At 41.3% G+C, this 20,916-nt stretch overlaps 3 protein-coding genes across 7 annotated transcripts; 1 reads left to right on the forward strand and 2 right to left on the reverse strand.

Moving 5' to 3' along the window:
* The first annotated feature begins 322 nt into the window (after positions 1 to 322).
* cdhr2 (cadherin related family member 2) lies at positions 323 to 13,816 on the forward strand. 5 transcript variants are annotated; one of them, XM_069531405.1, is made up of 33 exons: positions 323 to 419; positions 574 to 659; positions 1,808 to 1,880; positions 2,076 to 2,132; positions 2,220 to 2,279; positions 2,390 to 2,529; positions 2,640 to 2,690; positions 2,774 to 2,863; positions 3,021 to 3,110; positions 3,200 to 3,322; positions 3,787 to 3,933; positions 4,532 to 4,607; positions 4,712 to 4,821; positions 6,142 to 6,363; positions 6,442 to 6,591; positions 6,682 to 6,843; positions 6,925 to 6,986; positions 7,114 to 7,357; positions 7,957 to 8,196; positions 8,300 to 8,369; positions 8,455 to 9,039; positions 9,146 to 9,217; positions 9,904 to 9,953; positions 10,058 to 10,209; positions 10,724 to 10,820; positions 10,926 to 11,014; positions 11,130 to 11,201; positions 11,443 to 11,578; positions 12,236 to 12,357; positions 12,493 to 12,606; positions 12,795 to 12,866; positions 13,209 to 13,272; positions 13,357 to 13,816. In XM_069531405.1, exons 4-33 carry the CDS (start codon positions 2,078 to 2,080, stop codon positions 13,510 to 13,512), a joined length of 3,873 nt encoding a protein of 1,290 aa, XP_069387506.1. In that variant the 5' UTR covers positions 323 to 419; positions 574 to 659; positions 1,808 to 1,880; positions 2,076 to 2,077; the 3' UTR covers positions 13,513 to 13,816. The 5 variants fall into 5 exon arrangements, with proteins under 5 accessions (XP_069387506.1, XP_069387504.1, XP_069387507.1 ...); XM_069531403.1 differs by lacking the exon at positions 1,808 to 1,880; XM_069531404.1 differs by lacking the exon at positions 323 to 419 and having other exon boundaries at positions 519 to 659.
* A 1,800-nt stretch (positions 13,817 to 15,616) lies between these two features.
* LOC109632158 (G protein-regulated inducer of neurite outgrowth 1) lies at positions 15,617 to 18,534 on the reverse strand. The gene is made up of 2 exons (XM_020091336.2): positions 18,395 to 18,534; positions 15,617 to 17,931 (listed from the first exon to the last, which is right to left on the reverse strand). The coding sequence occupies exon 2, from the start codon at positions 17,899 to 17,901 to the stop codon at positions 15,754 to 15,756; it is 2,148 nt and encodes a 715-aa protein (XP_019946895.2). The 5' UTR covers positions 17,902 to 17,931; positions 18,395 to 18,534; the 3' UTR covers positions 15,617 to 15,753.
* A 1,328-nt stretch (positions 18,535 to 19,862) lies between these two features.
* On the reverse strand, positions 19,863 to 20,780 carry adirf (adipogenesis regulatory factor). The gene is made up of 3 exons (XM_069531408.1): positions 20,598 to 20,780; positions 20,357 to 20,419; positions 19,863 to 20,104 (listed from the first exon to the last, which is right to left on the reverse strand). The coding sequence occupies exons 1-3, from the start codon at positions 20,674 to 20,676 to the stop codon at positions 20,001 to 20,003; spliced, it is 246 nt and encodes an 81-aa protein (XP_069387509.1). The 5' UTR covers positions 20,677 to 20,780; the 3' UTR covers positions 19,863 to 20,000.
* Positions 20,781 to 20,916: the final 136 nt, after the last annotated feature.

Raw genomic sequence — 20,916 nt, forward strand, 5'->3', positions numbered from 1 at the left:
ATGAATGAAGCAAATGGGTAGATTATCATTTGTGTAAGGCCCTTTAATTAGAAGGACAGGGGATGGGGGGTGGGGGCTGTGGGGGCTCATTAGGGAGGTGCACAAATCTGAACAAGGCATCTGTCCAATGAAGGCTGCTGATGAGACACACTTTACAAAGGCCGCATGGACACACCGTTTTTTCTCAATCGAGGCAAATAGACTGTTGTTACCATGGACAACAGAGGCAGCCATTCAGAGAGGTCAGTTCACATGCTCCTGGGGCTCTGGTATGGACACTGGTGACCCAGTATGGCACGATGCCCTGTATCCCCAGTGGGCTGACCAGACAATGATGGGGAGAGGAGCTTGCTGCACTGGACCTATCTGTTAGTACTATAAACAGTCATAATGTGTCCATGTGTGAAGGCTTACAACAGGTGGATATTTTGCAAAGTTGATCAATTTATCTTTTTGCCCTTAGTAAGATACTTTTGCGAATTTTGTTCAGCAAGCAAACACAAGGAAGAGGTTAAGTGTCCGGATTATTGCCAGCGCGTACGTGTATGTGTTAATCATTTATATTTACGACAGTGTGACGGTAATCACTGGGATGAACAAGAGCCAAAGGTCTCATTTAGACATCAGTGAAAGAGAAGCTTCTCTCTGAATGTCGTCTGGTAAGTCTGACTGCTTCATTTTATATTTGATTCATGCTTTTTGAGTGTCATTGTTGTTTTGGAGTCAGCACATTTCTGTGAGGATCACAAAGAGAACTAATGTAAAATGTGCTGATATTGGATAGACAGGGAATATATGTGTGACTTAAATCTGGTGTGGTAAAAACTGTATTACATAGGATATAGTATATACTATAGAAGCGCAGAGCTACCAAAGTGATTATACCTCAGAAATTAAAGCATTAAAATTTGTTTATTCTCATATTTATTAAAAACTGATACTCAAAACATCCAAATTCATCGAAGTGTTTGGATTGCAACTTTAATTACACCAGGTAGAAACAGCGGAATTAATGTTGGCAGACATTTGAACAGCTTGAAATAGCTTTAAACATTCACAAAAATACTAATTCATAGGGATACTTTAATCCTTAAATGACAAAATCAATGAATTAACATTTACATATGACTGTAAAATATCCACCTTGATTTTGATCTGTTAATATTCGCTACAAGAGTAGGACACATTTACTTCAACTGTAATTTGAAATGTTTCAGGGGCTTTTCAAGTAATGAAATTTGTAATCCTCAAAAATCTCTTTCACTTGTTTTTTTCATGTTCACGTTTTATCAAAATTATTTGCTGTTCAAGTTCTTGCTTACTTCAATATAATTTTATGTATTGTGAATCCCCAACTAACAATCTATGCTTTTTAGTGAACCTCTAACTTTATTAGTGTTAAAGATTCAATCAGTGCGTAAAGCTGACACTGCTCTTCTTTCTCTGTAAATGAAACTTTCCAACATATTATCTATTCAGTGATGTCACATCATAGCTATGGTGCTACTAATCTGGGTGTTGTCAAAAGTGCAATATACTGTCAAACTTCAACCCACAGAAATGACAGCGTGTGATACCAGTAATAGCAATCTGTCTGTTTGCATCTTACATCATAAAATGATTTGAATGTTGTTAGAGTTATTTCCAGGGGAATACACCATGAAAAACAGTACAATGGTATGAGAAAGGGCTGAAACCTCATATTTGACAGGTTAAATTATTAGATGATGGCTGTGTTGGTCTCTCAATTACTCACTTGGGGTGGACTGAAATATCTCCAAAATTATTGGATCCAATTTTTGTACAGCTATTCCTGGTCCCCAGTGCATGAATGACTTTGGTCTATGTCTGACTTCTCATCAAGCGCTACCAGCTCAGTGGTATGTTTCACTTTTAGATTTGCTGACATCTTTCATCTCTCACAACTTTTTTTGTTTACCTGACACTTCTGGTTATGATTTAATATGCACAAGTAATTATGGTGCACAAGGTAAACATTTCCAATATGGTCACTGTCATTGTGGTCACTATCTAACTATTTTGCTTTTAAGATTTCTTTTTCTTTTCATTTTCAGTCATGGAGGGGATCACAGGAAGTATTCTACTCTTGTGCCTCATCAGCTTAACATATGGTGACTGGTGATGTTCTTTTTTTCAATTTTTATCATTATGTACCTATTTACATCTCTACCTAACACTCATATACTGTGTTTCTGCAGCTAATACCAGTCCTAGAATCGAATATTCCTTTTACAATGTGTGTGAAGACATCCCCATAGGTATAGTGTGTGAGAAATATTGAGAACTGCTATTATTTCACTTTTGTGATATTATGCCTCACAAAATACTGCACATCTTTATACTTTCCACCAATGTTTTTTTTTTACAGGTGGCTACGCGTTTACTATAAAAGCATCAGACACAGAAAATAATAATCTGACTTATTCACTCTCCGGGCCAAATGCTGAATACTTCAATGTGGGCAAACACACTGGGATCGTAACAATCAAACGGCCGCTAGACAGAGAGGTATTGCAGGATAGAAGGAGATATCCGTCCATGATCAACAACTTAATTTTATTTTGTGTGTATTTGTTCTATCATCTTATATATTTGTTTTTAAATTTACTTTGTTATAGATTACTGAAGTAATGCCTCTTGATGTTCTTGTCTCTGATGGTTCCAACAGTGTAAGTGACATTAGTGTCAATCATCTGTTTCATATTAGTTTTGTTCTTTGTATTCAATGATTGGATTATGCATTGTCTTCCAGACCCCACAAGAAATATATATAATATTGGATGAGGCCAATGACAACAAACCCCTATTCCAGGAGGCTTCATATGATGATGAGATTCCAGAAGTAAGTCAAATCTCTGTGTCAATAGTTCTCTTAACATTTTTCTATATAAAATATGTTTAAAAAACAACAATCCATCATGATGTAAGAATTAGCTTTCACTTAATGCTGAGAGACATTCCTGTGTTTAATTTGATTTTTTATTGTCTATTTTCATCAGAATACCACTGTAGGCACAGTTTTGTTTAGAGTTCATGCTACTGATGCAGACACTGGAGCTGCTGGAGTTGTTCATTACAGCATTGTTCAAGTGAGATTCCTCAATAAAGTCCTTTATTGATATTATATTTTGATGTACCATAAACATTACGAAAGGTTTAAGTGCACTATTTTTTCTAGGTTACTCCAAATGAAGGATCCAGTGTGTTCAGCATCATAGCCACAACTGGTGATGTCAAATTAGCAGGACCTCTGAATTATACTTCACTAAGCACTTTCTATCGTCTTGAGATCAAGGCAACAGTAAGTATTGTGCTTACAGCTGAGTTGGTTTTTGTTATATATATATTTATCCTTGATGAAACAAAGCATCTCTTCTCTTAACCTAGGTGATGACTGTTTCCAGTCTTTATGCCAAGCTAAGCTAACCATCTCCTGACTGTAGCTTCATGCTACACAGAAATATATCAGAGAGTGGCATCAAGCTTCTAATGATACAATGCAACAAATATATATTGTAAGAAATTGTAGATTCGGGAACAGGTCTTATTTTTAAGATTATGTATTCATTTTATTATCTAACATCAGTCTGAGGAGCATAGTGCTCCATGTATAGCTTGATTTATTTGTTATTTATTTATTTGTGCTTCAGTCATGCCTCCATGCTCCCACAATTAAATTCACTGTTTTTCACCATCATGCTTATTTTCTATTACATGCTGCCTAACAATTTTTGAGTTTCAATCCCTTTGTGTGTTTAATTTCAGGATGGTGGGGGCCAGTGTCATTATAATGAAACAAACTATTTCTCCAGTGTTGTATATTCCTTCATTGCGGTTGAGGACGTTGCAGATCTCGACCCACAATTCCTCGGTGTTCCCTACATAGGGAGAGTTGAGGAGAACTCACCGGTGGTGAGTGCTCATGAAGTTTATTCAGGGTGCATGCAGGGTGAATGAAGGTTTTATTGACAATATTCTATTCAGTGCATTTCACCATTCCGCTAAAAAGGAAACAAATGTACATAAAGCCATGTAACCTTGTATCTTTTTTAAGGAGACATATTACGCCTTTTCAGGTTTTCCCTTTCCTCCAGTATGTGTCTAGTTTTTTGTGTAAGTAAAAGTTAAACAAGTCCAAAGTCTGTACCAAAGGGAGCTCCTGTCTCCCACAAAAAACACTGCTCAGGAAGCAACTTCCTGGGTATTGTGATGTCACATGATATAGTATTGGCTACAGCTATTCTGGCAGGCCCCTAACAAAGCCAGGGGAATTTGGAAGTGGTTGACCAATCACAACAGAGTGGGCCAGCTGGCCAATCAAAGCAGACAATCTAAATATAATATATATAATATCTCCCCTTAAATGTATTTTCTTTTTTTCCTCACTGCAAATCATGATGTGATAAGACACAAAGCCTCCACATTGTTTGTGTCACGGACAGTCCATAGTTTGTGTGTAAATAAGAGACTTTCAGCTACTTTAAGAAAAACATTTGTTTTTCTCTGACAGGACACGTCTGTGTTTAAAGTGACTGCCATGGACCAAGACATAGGAATCAATGATGTTATCCACTACAGCATTATAAGTGAGCTTCAACAACCTACACAAAAATAAAAACAGTGTATTGTTTGCAGTGAGAGCGAGCATGTGAGAAATGATTTTGTCTTTTTTGTTCACATTGTTTGACAGATTCCACAGAAGCTGGCCTGTTTAAAATCTCAAGAGACAATGGCGTCATATCTGTTATGTCACCAATTGACAGAGAACATGTTGGTGATACTGTTAGCCTGACTGTAAAGGTACTGTAAATATACATAGTAATAATATTGAGTGTAATAATTGTTAATTTAACATTTTGTATAACAATTGAAGGAATAGTTCAACATCATGGAATATATATTTTTTTCTAGTTTCATACTGGATTTGATGAAAGGATTGAAACCACTCTCATTCTAGTATAATAAACATAAAGCTCACAGCCAATCAGCCTTAAAATCCTCCAATTACAAGCTTCTTCTCATGGCAACGACACAACACTGTGTTTTTCTGTTTATTTAAAGAAATGAGATACACCATGTTAATCAGTGACCATAGGAGTTGGTGGCAGAGCTTCTTATCTGACTTTTGGCAAGGAAGTGACAAAGTATATTTCCTGAAATGTCAAGATAAGATGTTGAAGCTGCAGCTGGGAGAAAACCAGAATGGGAACATTTTAACGAGTACTACTCCCAGGCTCCACTTTAATACCGTCTACAAAGGTCCTACTTGCACTAACCACAGCAATAGAAAAAACAACATGGAGACTGTCAGGGGATTTTCAGAGCTGCTGCTGGCTGGGTCCTGTGCAGCAGCCACAGCCACATTTGGCTTTGTTTTTATATCATCAAATTAGAAATTAAAACCAAACTTAGCAGAAAAATTCACATTTGGACAAACATCAGTGTGCTAAGAAACACCTAAAATTACAGAAAACATCTTTGAGAAAAAAGCATTTTATGTGTATAATGACATATTATTGTATATTTTATATAGCATATTATTTGTTTGGTCCATGTCCCATCCGCTAACATGGAGGAGGCTGAATTTAAACCTAAAAATGCAGTTAATCACCAGTTTGTAATGAAGAGGCTCTAGCTTCACTTTAGCCCCGGAGCTGTCATGCCATCCATCTTTATAAACGATCAATAATTCCTCCAAATTGCATTACAAGCAGACATCTTGACGAGCCTTCGCAGCTTTGTCATCCCCTCTGCCTGGTTCCTGATGAGAGAGGAGGAGATGAGGAGGCAGACAAGTCATTTGTGAAGAAGGTGCGATCTTTGCTCCTGAATCTAAGTTAAATTGACTGAAATTATGACAGAAGCAGAATCTCCTCTCAGTCACAAAACCATTTCAAGCATGGTGTCGTGAACTCTCCCAGAAAACAATATGTGATTTTATGCAAATATTTGCTGAGGTTGAGTTTTTTTTTCACTCCAAATTCATGTGTGGGAGGAGGAAAATGCAACATACAGCCTCTCAATGGTGCCAGTGATATGTTACAAAAATTAGACACAAGGTAGAAAATATATTTTAGCTGAGTTGAGAAAGTAAAATGATTATTCTGTGTTATGTTTTAGGCCACCGAGTCTAAACCAAACATCCATGGGTCACAAGCCAGCGCCACAGCAAATGTACTGATCAACATCATTGATCTCAATGACAACAAGCCTAAGTTTTATAAGTGTGGAGACTCAGGAGACGCAGCCTCCTGTGTGACAGCGAGCCACTTCACAGGAGACGTCTTTGAGCACTCGCTGGGATCTATATCGATCAACATGACGGTCAAAGACCTCGATAAGGTAAGAAATTATGACATTTAAAACCAAAAGAGTCACATTCATGATGGCGCATGAATAATCTCTGTTGGAATTTCACAGATTTCCCGCATAAAACTAATCCTGGAGGGAACTGACAAGGACGTGTTTTCTGTGGAACCTCAATATACGTCAGCAGATAGTATCATACAGCTCCTGGTCAAGCAGCCCAAACTGCTGGACTTTGAAGATAAACAGCAAATGGTTCTGCAGGTATGAGTTCAAAACAGGCTGTGACATGTTCTCATAATTGTGTTTTGACCAGTCTAAGGTGTTAATGTGTGGGTGTCACCATGTGTACAGGTGGTTGCCATAGATGAGGATGAACCCAGCTACCGCTCCACTGCTACAGTTACTATTAACATCAAGGACACCAATGACAACAGCCCCATATTCCCACACGACACATATAAGCTGAATGTGTCTGAGCACTCTCCTGTTGGGACGATAGTGGCCACAATCACTGTATGTCTTAAACTTGTCTTATTTTCTCACTCAGACTGTGTAAGAAACTCTCAGATGCACTCACATTATTTTTTTTCCCAGGCAGAGGATCCTGACACAATGGATCAAGGCAACATCACCTACAGACTTCTTCCAGAGAGCATGTATGTCTACACTCAAACCAAACTATATTTTATTGGGTATTTGAGTGCAGCTTTTGTCTGCATATTTTGTTTTCATGCTCCCTGACACAACACCACCGAATGCATCTGTCTGTATCTGTGTTGCCAGACGACTGTATTTTGACGTGGAGCCAAAAACGGGCACAATATATGTGAAAAACACGACTCTGTTGGATCGCGAGGTCAGATCTCTGTATTCAGCGACTCTGGAGGCCAGAGACATAGATGAAAAGCCTGGCACCACAGTGCTGGAGATCACTGTGACCGATATCAATGACCAGAATCCCGTCTTCAACCGAGACTCCTACCTGGTGTTTGTGGAGGAGGGTGGACAGCTTGAAATTAAGATTGAGGTAACAGTGACAGAATGATAAGACAACAGTAGGTATTCCTATCCTTTTGGTGTTGGTGCCGTGCTGGCACTGGAGAATAATTTGTAGATCTTGATGAAGAAAATATGATACTCATGAGTGTGTGAAATTTGGTGCAGATCCAAGTAAAAAATTTTTTTTTTTAAATATTCAGGCAGTCAACTCAAACTGCCTCTACGATTGTCTGTCATTGCACACCCTCTCAATTTGGTGGTGTATTTAAACAGCAATGATTTACCATCCATCTCTTTGCTTGTGGATGCCTCTGCCTTGCATCAGTATCACTACCTGTCAGCTCCCCACCACCCCAGCAGCCACCTGCAGGCTCCAACAGACAAGTTAAAGATATTATTTGATCACTTTATCACAGTATTCCTATACAGACACCAAGAGGAATGAATGGTGTCATAGCAGCAAATGAATGGTCATAGTTTGGGATTTAATATTTTCAAGTCACAGACAAATGTTTTTTTAGGGTGTCCACATGTTTCCAGGAATGCAGTTTACATTACATTAGTAGCAACATTACATAAAACACATTATTTCCTAAATGTTTTCTCTAATGTTTCTCATTTGGAAAGGCAACTGATGGAGATGATGCTGATACAGAAAACAGCCAAATCGTGTATGGAATTATGCAGAGCAAGTACAGTAACAACTTCACCATCAACCCAATCACCGGCGTGTTAAAAAACAAGGGCAAACTGGATCGAGAGGCACTGGACCCGAAGCTGAATGGGAGGATTGAACTCAACGTAACTGCTACTGACAAAGGAAGTCCTCCATTGTCCTCTGTGGTCACAGTTATTATCAATGTAGAGGTGAGACTTCAGAAATGTATATTAAGACTCTGGTGCTGTGATGCTACTGATGCTGCCACTCCCTGGTGAAGTTGATAACTATTAGTGTTTTCTTTTCATGCAGGACATCAATGATAATGTTCCACAATTCAATCCCTCCTCTTATAACTTCTCTGTTAAAGAAGGAGAACGAGGTGAGTGTTAAAGTTTGCAAATGGATTTCAGGTGTTCAGCATTGTGTGGCCTGATTTTAATTGTATTTCTTTCCATTAAAATCAGGTGCATATGTTGGCTTTGTCTATGCTGAGGATTTGGACCAAACCACAGACTTCAATCGCATTTCTTTCAGCATAATCGACGGAAGCTTCGGCAGCTTCATCATTCGCACCTTTGCAGACAAGAGGGGCTACAGGGGGAACATCACCGTGGACCCGGACATTGAATTGGACTATGAGAGTGCTCGTAAGCAATTCAGACTGAGGGTAGAGGCAACAGATCTTGAGCAGAAGAAAGCTGTAACGATAGTGGAGGTGAACGTGCTGGACGTGAACGACGAGAGGCCTGAGTTCACGCCGACGGCGCCTGTGACGGTGAAGGAGAACACCACCGTCAGTGGGGTCATTGGGAGTTTCACAGGCCAGGACAAAGACGGAAACCACTCACTGGTTTATGAACTGGAATCCATGAATTGCAGATGCAACGGCTCTCTAATACCCTGCGGCTGGTTTATCCTCGATCCAACGGGGGAAGTCAGACTCAACCTGTCGTACAGAGTGGACTATGAACAGTGTGACCAGGTGGTGATAGAGGCCCAGGTGTTGGACGAGTTCACTGAGAAGGGAGAAAACAACAGTGTTAAAACAGGTCAGAACTGGGGCTGGAGATAAGACAATCAAATCAAAGCAGTAAAAGCATAGTACAGGCATAAAATCATCAAACACACACTGTGCTTTAATTTGATCTGTTTCAGAAAAAATGGTGATCAACATTGAGGACATCAATGACAACGCTCCAGAATTCCTTCCCTCAGAGTCTGTATTTGGTTCGTATTTTTTTCCACTTGTGACTCCTTAAAGGGGAATTCTGGCATTTTCAACCTGGGCGCTATGTATATAAATGTGGGTGCTGTCGTGCTGAGCATGGCCTGCCGGTGTGTGTCCCCACAATAACATTCCTCCCGGTACAAACACACAGTCCTGCCGACTACAAAGTGCTTCTTCTCTGTGGCTGAGGGAGGAGAGTGGTCGTCCTACAACCAGAGGGGCGTTGGTTGAATCCCAGTCTTCCCCATCTGCATGTAGAAGTGTCCTTGGGCAAGATATTGAACCCCAAATTGCCCCTCATAGAAAAAGTGCAGTCCATAGATGCACTGTATGAATGTGTGTGTGAATGTATGAACTGCAATAACCTGTTCTGTAAAGTGCTTTGAGTGGTCATTAAGACTAAGAGCGCTATTTAAATACAGACCACCATGCCAGTGAACCAGTTTGTTGGTCCAACCAGGCTTCTAACACAGAAGTATTATCTTAGTGAAGACAATTATTTGAGCCTTTAATTGGAGATGAAAAGTTCTTGTAGAGGACATTTCATTGACTGTTGCAGTTGCCCAATCAGATTGCATTGTAGCCAGCGGAGGTGATCTACCAGATCGAGTCTCATTTAATTACACACCCACAATTATAAACAAAGGTATCCTTTGTTCTAATACCCCTTCTTTCCCCTCTTTAGTTGTGGTGTCTGAAAGTGCAAGCAAAGGGACGTCAGTTGCAGGTGTCACTGTGAGTATGAAAGAGGAAAAAAGAACTAACATGATTTCAGCCTGTTATAACATACATAAAAATGACGTCCAGGCTTTCTTGCTTGTATCTCACACTGCTCTCAGGCTACAGATCTTGACTCTGGAGTTAACAGGCAGATTGACTTTAAAGTAACAAATGTCCAGTTCGAAGACACCACCAATCACACAAGTAACATGAGGATGCTGTTTGAGGCCATCACCACACAACAGAAGGATATTTATGTTGGGATTATTCAGTGAGTAAACAATAATCCATCAGCATCATACTAGTTAGTACAAATCATTCAGCTCTAAACATGTATGTGGTTGTTCTTACAACTTTTGGTGCATGTGTGAGTGTGTTAGAGTTGGATTTGAAGTGACTGTTAATATTGAAAGGAGAAGCTGAAAAAGAGAGACAGATAAAAAGGGCTTGTGCATGAACATAAACGTGGCTCCAGAGGAGGATGACACCACAGGAGCAGTATGGAGGCATGTTATTTTTTTAGTAGTTTTTTTCACGTTTGAAGAAGTGATCACCAGTTTTGAGAACAGAAACAAAACAGCCAGAGGTGACACAATGAGTGAGATAAAAAAGACCAACAGAAACAGAATTTTGTAGCTTCCCTTAACCCTTAATAAAGTGAAACAACACAAACAACCCACAAAAAGTCAGAAAACAATAAGGAAGAAGGATATGAGGCCTTTTATGTGTCTGTACTTGGTGTCTGTGTCTATTACTGCTCTTATGATTTCTTCAACATTCCACAGAACTACTGAGGGACTAGACATGTCACTGAAGGGGAAATATTTAGTAACGGTGACTGCAACTGATACTGGTGGCCTCTCCAGCAGAACCGTACTGGAGGTGAGCCAATGAAATTAAATGAGGCTTTAGCTCATCTATCTTTGAAAGCACCAATGTGAGTGACAAAAAACTGCAGCCTGTATTTATACTGTTTTCATATTGCAGATTTTCACAGTTGACGAATCGTATAAAGTCGAACTTCAGTTTACAAGAACTGTAGAGGAAGTTGAACAGGATCGTGATAAAATTATCTGGTAAAGATTTCTTCAGGACATAGTGTGTTTTAAAAAGAGATTAAAACTGATGATGGAGAACTTAATTCTGTTCTCATTAATGACTGAGTATTTTCTCTGATCTCTACATGTCCAGGTCGCTCACTGCTGCCACCAAGACTGCTGTTGAAGTTGTTGCAATCAGGCCTGAAACTGGTGAAATATCCAGGCAAGTTTAACACTAACTTGACATCAGAATATATTCTACAGTCAAAACACTGGCTGGTGTTGACAGAAACTCTTCTCGTCGACGTTCAGTTTTTGTCCACTAGGTGGGGCAAGTTTGTCTGAAAACAGTCATATTATGGAGGCTCACTTATTTAATGTTGGTCGCTGATGATAAGGATTTTAGATTTGAAAATCTAAAACTGTTGATTCAAGTTCAGTGTTTGAGTGTTTTCTCCCCTCAGAGCTTCAACTATCACTGTGATGGTGGTTTATTTCGTCTTCTCCAACGGGACTGCTCTCACCTCTACTGAAGTGGAGAGGATGGTCTCTGTTCCTGAGTATTATCCTGTACTGGCGGACCTTGGTCTCAGATACATTGTAAGGAAAAAATTAAGTTATTCTAATTAATAAATTGAATACATTTGATGTGAGCTTGTTGTACTCTCTTTAAGGTACAGTCTGAAACATAAAATCATCAATGGTAACTAGACCAAGGCACACCTACAAAAATGTGTCTTTAAGTTAGATTTAAATCAGACAAATCTCCTCAGGAAGATTGTTCCAAAGAGTGGAAGCCCTGACAGAAAAGGCCCAGTCACCTCTGGTCCTCAGGTGGGACCGTTGAATGAAGAGCAGGGCCTTCACTGAGGACCTTAGGTTACAACAGGGCATATGTGGTATCGAATGATCTGAAATGTCCAGGCTCCAATTGTGATCGTTTATAAGAGGACTGATGATAAACAACCTTCTCGTTGTATCTGGAGATGTAATATGTCTCCACCCCTTCTTACACTGCACATCTGAATTCTGACTATATTTTAATATATTGGAAAAAATAATCAAAATATATGAGTTTACTGCAAAAGTTCAAGATGTCAGATAACTATATTGAATTTGATTATTCACAAATAAGGAAGAAACAATGATAATTATAGAATGTTTTTATTTGATTATGTGATTATGCAGGTCTAATTGAAGCCTCATAGGTCTACAGACAACAACATAATAAAGACAGATTTCTTCCTTGTGTTTCAGGGGCAGGCTCCTGTGATCGAACCAGACGTAGATCCTGTGAAGTACATCCTGCTGGGGATGGTGGGAGGCCTCATCATCCTGCTGGCGGTCCTCACCACCTCTCTCATGTGCACTCGGAGAAAGTAAGAAATAGGGGAATAAAGTTAGAGACAGGACAAAAACATACTGTCTGTTCTGGCAAAGACCCATGTCCTATAGTTTTTAAAAGTATTGTGAGAGTTTTGGTGTCAATGTATGTATCCACTTGCTTCTTATAGGTATAGGAGGAAGCTGAAGGCCGCTAAAGCTATGAAGTCCGCGTCCATGGTGGCGTCTGACAACCAGAAGGGTGGCGCTGTGGTGCCTGGAACCAACAAGTACACCATGGAGGGGTAAGGAGACAACAGCACCTCAATAATAAAGGAATATGAACAATTGACAACAATGATCAATAGGAAATATGGCAGATGTTTTACTCTTTTTGTCATCAATCTTTTTGATTAAAACATATGAGTTACCTCAGATCCTGTACAAAAATCCCTCTACAAATCTAATTGATTGATCGATTATTCCCTGACAGAGCCAATCCTGTTCTCAACCTCACCATGGTCCTGGACTTGGACGAGGCGAGCTCAGATGTGGACAAAGTCAGGTAAAGACGACCCTCCTGACTGTCGTGCTTATCACCATCATCTGCTGATGGCGGTTATTTGCGTGGTGACCACAGTTTGACGAGGCGGTGGCTCACAGTGACACGCAGCCTCTCTCTCTCTGCTCTGGTTAGCTACTGGGACGGTTTCCAGGTCAACATTTTGTCACAGCCTGCTCACGGCAGCATGTTGTGACACAGAGCTGGTTCCTGCTCCAACAGTGTCATGTGACCTGCAGCTAAACCAAACACCTCTACAATGATTTGAAAAAGGAAACATTGTCTTTAGGAGAATACTGACTGTGAGTTCTAGGATTAATTTGATTATTTCTTTTTTCACAAAAGTCTCAATTCCCTCGACTACAATGATGACATGGACATTCACGGAAAGGATATAAAAACAAACATGGTGAGATTAAATTTTTTAATCCACCTCATTTTTTAACCTTTTATTTGAATTTTTTTCTAATAATATTAATTCTTTCCTCATCAGCTGATGATCCAGGAGGAAGAGGAGGAGGAGGAGGAGGACAGTGGACCACCAGAGTATATTGAGCCTCTGGGTGCAGCGCTGGCCCAGCGGGGACAGAAGAGAGACAAACCTCATGTGGGTTTTAATAACCCTGCTTTCAGCACCACAGACCTGTGATGGAGAGAATGAAGAGAGAGGCACCAAGCTCAGGCCTCAGATGGACACATGTTGCTCTTCTGTGACCAGATCGACCAAATAACCAATCAAACAAATAGGGCCTTGTCTAAAGGCCCGGGCGAAAGAGAAATGACCTTGCTGGTTGTCGTTTTCCCATCCTGCGCCCATGTTTAAAAAGTAAATGCAATTGCGCCATTTGCTTAGATTAGTAAAATAGAGCTTATAGTTTTGCATTGAAAACTTGTCTTTATATGATTTTATGTTCTGACCAATATTAAGTAAATATAATGTTATTAAGATTCGACTTTGGATTTTGCATCTTAAGTGATTAGTTTGCTTTGTCTAAAAATGAAAAGGGAAAGCATGTCACACTATGGAAACAATTCTATGGACACCATTTTACTATCATATACTACACTTCCTTTTTGCTTAAACATTATAGAGTTATACAACTTTCATATCAGTCCATCTTAGCTTCAAAAACTGAAAGTAGAGGAGAGAAAGAAAACAAAATCAGCCAATCAGCATCCCACACACAATAATAATAATAATAATAATAAACCAATTAAGATGATTGGGTAATTCACACAAATGTTTCTTGAACATTAGACGGCTGTGTCCAGTTTATTCTAAGCTAAGCACAACTAAGCGTAGCTTCATATTTAATGATCAGAGCTGAGAGTTGTATTCATCTTCTCATCAAACTCTCAGCAACGAGACAAAGCGACTTTCCAAAATGTCGAACTCTTCCTTTAAAAGTCTCTGTACAAAAACAGTATCCAGACGAGATGAGGGGAGACAAACTGTCTCAGACTACGACACAGTTTGATACAGTTTGATACAGTTTGATCCTGCCTGAGAGCCGACGTTGACAGGAAAAAAGTTTCCTCACTCCTGATCTAGGCCGAGAGAATCCAGACTAAATCAACAGAAAAAAAACAAAACCATTACTTGTTGCACACATGAATAACTTTATTTTGTTCATATATTAAGCAATGGATTAAAAATTGTTCGATTAGCTTTGAAATTAACTGTATTATATGATATGCCAACACACAATGTAAGTTTTTTTTTGTTACAGCTGATGCTACTAGAAAGAAAATCAAACAAGAGGTACTCAAAAGAATCCAACATCCTGTATGAATGAAATCCTGCATGTCAGCCTCAAGGTTTAACCTCGGGAACGTTCTGTTAAAAGAGTTTACCCTGGATTTGATACACTTGTTGCAGAAATAAAACCTCATGCAGTGACACTTTGTGACGTCAAGCAGCAGATTGAACGGATCATTTCACTGACATCTAAATGAATGTAATACAAGTGCAATCTGTGAATAAAACCATTTTCTTACAGTGTGGATATCAGCCCACGAATGTATGAAGACCATCATCACTGACACTTTAACCTCCTCTGAATTAAAAACACAGTTTCATCACAAAATTTACAACTCAATCACTCACCATGGCATTAAAATACAGTAAAGTGGTAACAACATGAGTCATTGCTTTTCCAAAATGATCCTGATTGTGCTCGTCATCAGTACATTTTTATGCATTTTTCATAATAAAAACAAGTCATTTTGCCAAATCTAAAAGCGGAATATAAGACATACAAAAAGCCAGCGCTGATGGTAGAGACTCCTCTCACACACAAGGAAACATTTAGATCAATTCAAATTTCCAAATGTCCGAAATAAAACGACCCATAAAACGTGCTGACTGAGCAGGAGGTCATAAATCACAATATAATAATAAAATGTCACTTGAAGTAATCTCTCCCTCTGTTGATGCTGTTCAGTGCCGAGCTTGTTAGCAACCAGGAGAAGGATCACTGGTTGCCATGGCATCGCATTGTCTGAGGTGCATAAAACGAAGAAAGCAAAAAAAGCAGCAGCTAAAATGACTCAGTGTACGATTGAAAGGTCCTGGTGAAAAACAGGAGATGGATAAGAGCTAATGATGACATAAAACCCTCATTTTTCCAAACATGGTCAATACGGCAGGTTTTAAAGAGAAAGAGAGAAGTCCCAGAAAAACTGTGAAAAAGGGAAATCTAATAAAAGAGAAACAAAAAAAACCTTCAATGGCTGATGTGTATTAAATGCTTTTGTGCTTTTTTGTCTCGTGTGAGGACGTGATTCTCTTCTCACATTTTCAAGACAATGTTCACTGAGCATCACAGCCACACCGACCAGATGTCACATGATTTTTTTTCCTTCAGCCAGCTGTTGCTTGATCCTCGTGTCACTCGGTGGTGTGAGCTCTGGAGCAGCAGTGAGGCTGCTGCATGTTCTCCATCAGCTGACGGAACGGGTTTCTCCTGCGTCGACTCACTTTCCCGTCCCGCTCCCCTCTCTTCCCGGCCCGGCCTTTGCCCGACCCTGAGCCTGACCCGCCCTGGGAGGCCTCTGAAGTGAGGGGCATGGCCGAGGGGTTGAGAGGAGGCGGGGGCGGCATGGACGGTTTCTGCTTCTTCACCTGCTTTTCCAGGTGTTTCTGGATGGCTGAGCCCAGGACGGCCACTTCCAACACAGCCCCATACACCTCCCATGTCATCCCTTTCTCGTCCCAGCTCACCTCCTGCACCGGCTCCTCACACTTCTCCTCATCTTTCTCCTTACAGTTCACTGATTCAGTTTGGTCCTCCTCTTCTTCAGCTTCTTTTTTCTTCTCTTCAGTTACCTTCTCCTCCTCTTCACATTCTACCTCTTTCTCAACCTGCTTGTCTTTAACTTCTTCCTCCTCCACAATCTTCTCCTCCATACATGCCTCCTTCATGACCTCGGGAAACGTTGTGGCGGTGGGCGTTCTCGGGGTCATGGGCGCTGTAGCAACTGAACGAAACTCCACTTGTCGACTCACCTGCATCTCAGCGTCTTTAGTCTCTGCACCCACAGCTCCACATTTCCCAATGGAGCTTGGAAAGTAGAAGGCATGGTCCCCTTCAGGAGGGGTCATAGGGCTGGTGGCTGCAGACTGACACTGCACCACCTCCAGGCTCACCTGTGTGCAGATGTTGTGGCAGCCGAAGGGAGCTGGAGATTCAGGGACAGGAGGTTTTGTCACAGCCTCGTCATGTACATCTTTATTCTCTCTGCCCTCTGAACTGTCAGGTTTCATTGTGATAATTGGTTGTTCACTGGCAGGAGCAGATGATTCTGCAGCTTTGCTTTGTGGAGGATTTGTGTCCAGATCAGGAGCATCAGCCTCTGTGGAGATCTTCTTATCTCCTTCACTTTTGTTTTCACTCAGTTCCTCATATTCATCTATCTTGACCATCTCTGGCTCAATGGAATAACAACACAACTCATTCTTCTCTTCGTCTTCCTCGTCATTGTTGCCATAGTGGGTGACCAGGATTGTAATGTCCTGATCCATGCTTCCCATCCTCTGCTGCTTACTCTGATGATCTCTATCCTCCACAGTAACTTGTGACTGTGTTACCGCAGCAGCTGTGGAGCTGGCAGAGCTGGAGCCGTCATTCACCTCGGTTGATGTGGCACATTTCAAAGCTGCGGTTTTCTCTGACTCAGCTTCTGTCAGACTTCTTGTCGCAGAGAAACTCTCTTGTTGGCCGCTCTCCCTCTGCTCCTCAGGTCTTTTCACTGGCTCCCCCCTCTGTACCGTCTCCCTCCCGACGAGCTCGGGGAAAGCAGTGGTCGACGGCGTCTTTGGGGTCATGGGGGATGTGGCAACAGAGCAGAACTCAACCTGCTGACCCACCTGTAGCTCGGCATCTTTAGAGCCAGAGCCCACAGATCCCCCAAAGGAGTTTGGGAAGAAGAAGGGATGGCTGCCCTCGGGAGGAGTCATGGGGCTGGTGGCTGCAGAGCGACACTGGACGACCTCCAGGCTCACCTGCGTGCGCATGTGTTGCTGTCCAAATGGAGCTGGGGAACGTGGGTCTGGAGAGAGTGGGTTGGAGGGGTCTGGTGTTGATGGCACAGGCACCAGCACAGTCGCACTTTCTAGCTTTTTTTCTCTGTCCTGACCCACAATTCCATCCTCAGACTTTTCCTTCTGAATGTCAGCATCTCCATTCTTCAGGGACTTGGTAGAGATTGTCATGTTTTTATGAGTAGCTGTTGTATCAGCATCAGGTTGTTGTGTCAGAGTGGTGGCATCGGTCTGTGTGTGGTCTTTGATTTGTGTTGAGTCATGTTTGTCTCTATCCTCCCCTGAAAGCAGTTGATCTTTGGATTTCGGGCTCTCGTTCGTTTGTTGTTTGGGCTGATGGTCCCATCGGGTTGTTGACTCTTGACTTGTGTTTATCTGAGCTCCCTCTGGCACAGCACTGCCATCTGAGCCACCTGAACGCTCTCCATCATCTGTCTTCTCATGAGGCTGGTGGTCCTCTCTGAGACCTCTCATCTCGTCCTTAAGACTTCCCATCCTGTCTCTGCATTTATGTGGTACAAGTGCCTGCAGGGGTACAACACAGCCGTGATTGTGCCATTTGTAATCAGTGACTATAACAACAAGCCTCAGCATGAGAGGAGGATGAAAAACATTTTGTTTTTGTGATAAAAATGATTCTGTCAAACGCAGACATGCAGCACATGTTACATCACTGCTACTACTTGATGGAAATTATTCACGTTTATTTTAGTCGCCCAGTGTAATCTGGGGCATACTCACTATTACTCAACACTCCATTAAACTGCATTTCAAACACTATCATTCAGATTTCTTAGAACATTTTACTATTGATTAGGATTGAGACCTTTCTGCCTTAAAATACATTCACACAGCTCACATTTACATTCTATTTAATCTCATAATAACATAAAAGCATGCACAGGAATCCAGCATAGGGCTCTATTTTCTAACTACGAGAGCAAACATGATGAAATAAACTGTAGGAAATCACGAGTCAAAGACATACCTCAGCAGTCCGAGTCAAAGTGGAGTCTCCCCATGGCTCAGTTTCAGATTTGGGTCAAACATTACAAATCTCAGTGCTGATCGAGACCCCACATCTGTCCGTACATCTCCCCTGTTGATTGGAAGTGATTTGCAGTCGCTACAGGTTTGTCTCTAGAAGAATCTGTCTTAGGCAACCCTCGCTCTTTAAGCTGTGGCTGTGTCTATTGAAAAGCTTCACATTTCCAGTTTCCCTGGAAACCACGGTCGGGTTTCTGGCAGTGAGTGGTAATGTAATGACAAAAAACTCTGCTCGGCTCTCTAATCATCAGTAAATCATAGTAATTAACTGCAGGTTCTCATAGCAACACAGAGATGATTGTGAGCAGAGAGATGAGCCTGTGAGTTGGCTTTACTGGAGACATTTTTAGAAGAGTCATGAAGAGGTGATAAAAGCTTCATGCTGACAAAAGTGGTCAGTTTAAAGGGAAGTGAACACTGGAGGGATTTCTCTTCTTTATTTGTGTGTGTGTGTGTCTGAACACTCTCAGTATAAAGAAATCACTGATTAATGAATGAAATGAAAATGGCTTGTCTTCTAAACCAGATTTAGTTTTGCAGCAGCAGATTATCTCAAGTCTCATTTCAGAACCAGAAGACGAATGTAAAACTGGAGTGTATGAGAGGATATTTGTACTGCAACTGTGAGTGCACATGAAAGACAACAGGGCAGATCAGCTGAAGGAGCCGGGGGGAAGCTGAGCTGCACCTCCCACACAAACAAACTCCTGTAAACCACCTCGTCTTTCACACTCCACTCGCCCCCCCACTCAAACCTCTCTGCTTCACGACACACATTTATCTAAAGCCTCTTTAATTCTGCTAGCCTCCAGTAAACTGTCTGGAACACATTTATTGAATGCTTCCTAATTTATTTGGGAAGAATCTTTCCGTTCGAGGTTTGCTGTAGTGGTGGGCTGCAGCTCGACCAGAACACCGTGTACTGACAGAAGTATGCTCACCATTAATTCAAAAGACCTCCGCCAATCCCCAGCCGCCTCGAGAGTGCTGTTGCCTGGCAACCGCGTAGTGTGATGGAGGTAGGTGTGCTGCTGAAGGGCCAAGGTAGACAGCTCCGATCACATTCTCATCAGGAGCACTCAGCCTGCCAAAGGCCGTCTACTCAGCAATGTGTTGGTGACCGTGGTAATTCATTGATGAGCCCTCAAAACAACAGTGTGGTCACACACACTCACTCACACTCACTCACACACACACACGCACACACACACACACACACACACAACTTCTGCAGCAGCCGCTGACCATGTTTTATCACATTTGATAAACCTGAGAAACATGTTTTATCTGTTTTATTTCCTAAAATATTCACATATAATGAAAGAGCAAGAAACACAAATGGATGATGGGAAAATGTGACAGGAGAACAAGACTTTCTAAAGATTTCCTTTGGAATGTTAGCTGTATGGTGTTATGTGTACACACTATGTAACTTTTGTCTTGTTTTCTGATGCCGACATAATTCCGTTCCAACAATTACTACTTGTCTATAACCTATGGATGACCAGGAAGGTTGGCTCCGGCTGGAATTGTTCATATTTTATGAATTATTTGGTTTCCAGTTTTTGTCCAAACTCCTTGATGGTGTCCGTGGCCTTGTCCGCAGCTTTGCCTATGGCTGTTTGGGTCTGTCTGCTGGCTTCTTGAGCAGCTTCAAAGAGTCAGAGTGAAGGAGAAGAGAAATATTCAGGGACTTAAATCACCACTAAGCTAATAAAAAGTTGTTCAGGTAGTAGAGTTTGATTGAAACTATTAATCTTTTGTCATTTCTCATACTCAAAATAATCAACTCTTGTAACATTCTGAGGAATTTTTTGTAACTTTTTCATCCTCTGACAGCCTGGATCTGTTCTTTAGCTGTAACCTGCATGACAGTTCAGAGACAGAGGAGTGGGCACATTACCTGTGTTGGCTGTTTCTCTGGAGGAATCGGCCACCTGCTGCACAGCATCTTGAGCTGCCTGCACTGAAAACACACCAGGGACTTACAGTGACTTCAGGGGTAGAAAACTACAGCAGTTGGCATGATTGCTTCTAAAGATTCCAATTCCACAATTTTAAACATTTGTATAGGATAACAATAAACCAGTTGACAAGTATTTTCTATCAGACCTGTGTCGTTTTTTGTTGTTGTAGTTCTGTACCTGCAGTGTCTGTGACTCCTTTTGCAGCCGAGTGGCTTGTGCCTTTCAGGCTCTCAAAGGACTTCTTAAATGAGGCCATGGTCTCCTGTCTTCGTCCCTACGGGGTCCAAACATCCGTCTGAGCCGGCAGCGGCGGGAGCTGCTGTTTAATACCCTCTGTTTGGGGCTCAGACACCACCGAGCCTGCACGTTCCAGCCGGATTAACTCAAACAAAAACCTGCCCAAAGTGTCCTCATTCAGACTGGCATCCCAACTATGACAGCGTCCTGCCAGGAGCCAGAGCCCACTCAGCAGATTCTACTAAACCCTGGGATCAAA

This window comes from Paralichthys olivaceus, chromosome 9 (genome assembly GCF_024713975.1).
Source record: "Paralichthys olivaceus isolate ysfri-2021 chromosome 9, ASM2471397v2, whole genome shotgun sequence".
Lineage (NCBI taxonomy): Eukaryota > Metazoa > Chordata > Actinopteri > Pleuronectiformes > Paralichthyidae > Paralichthys > Paralichthys olivaceus.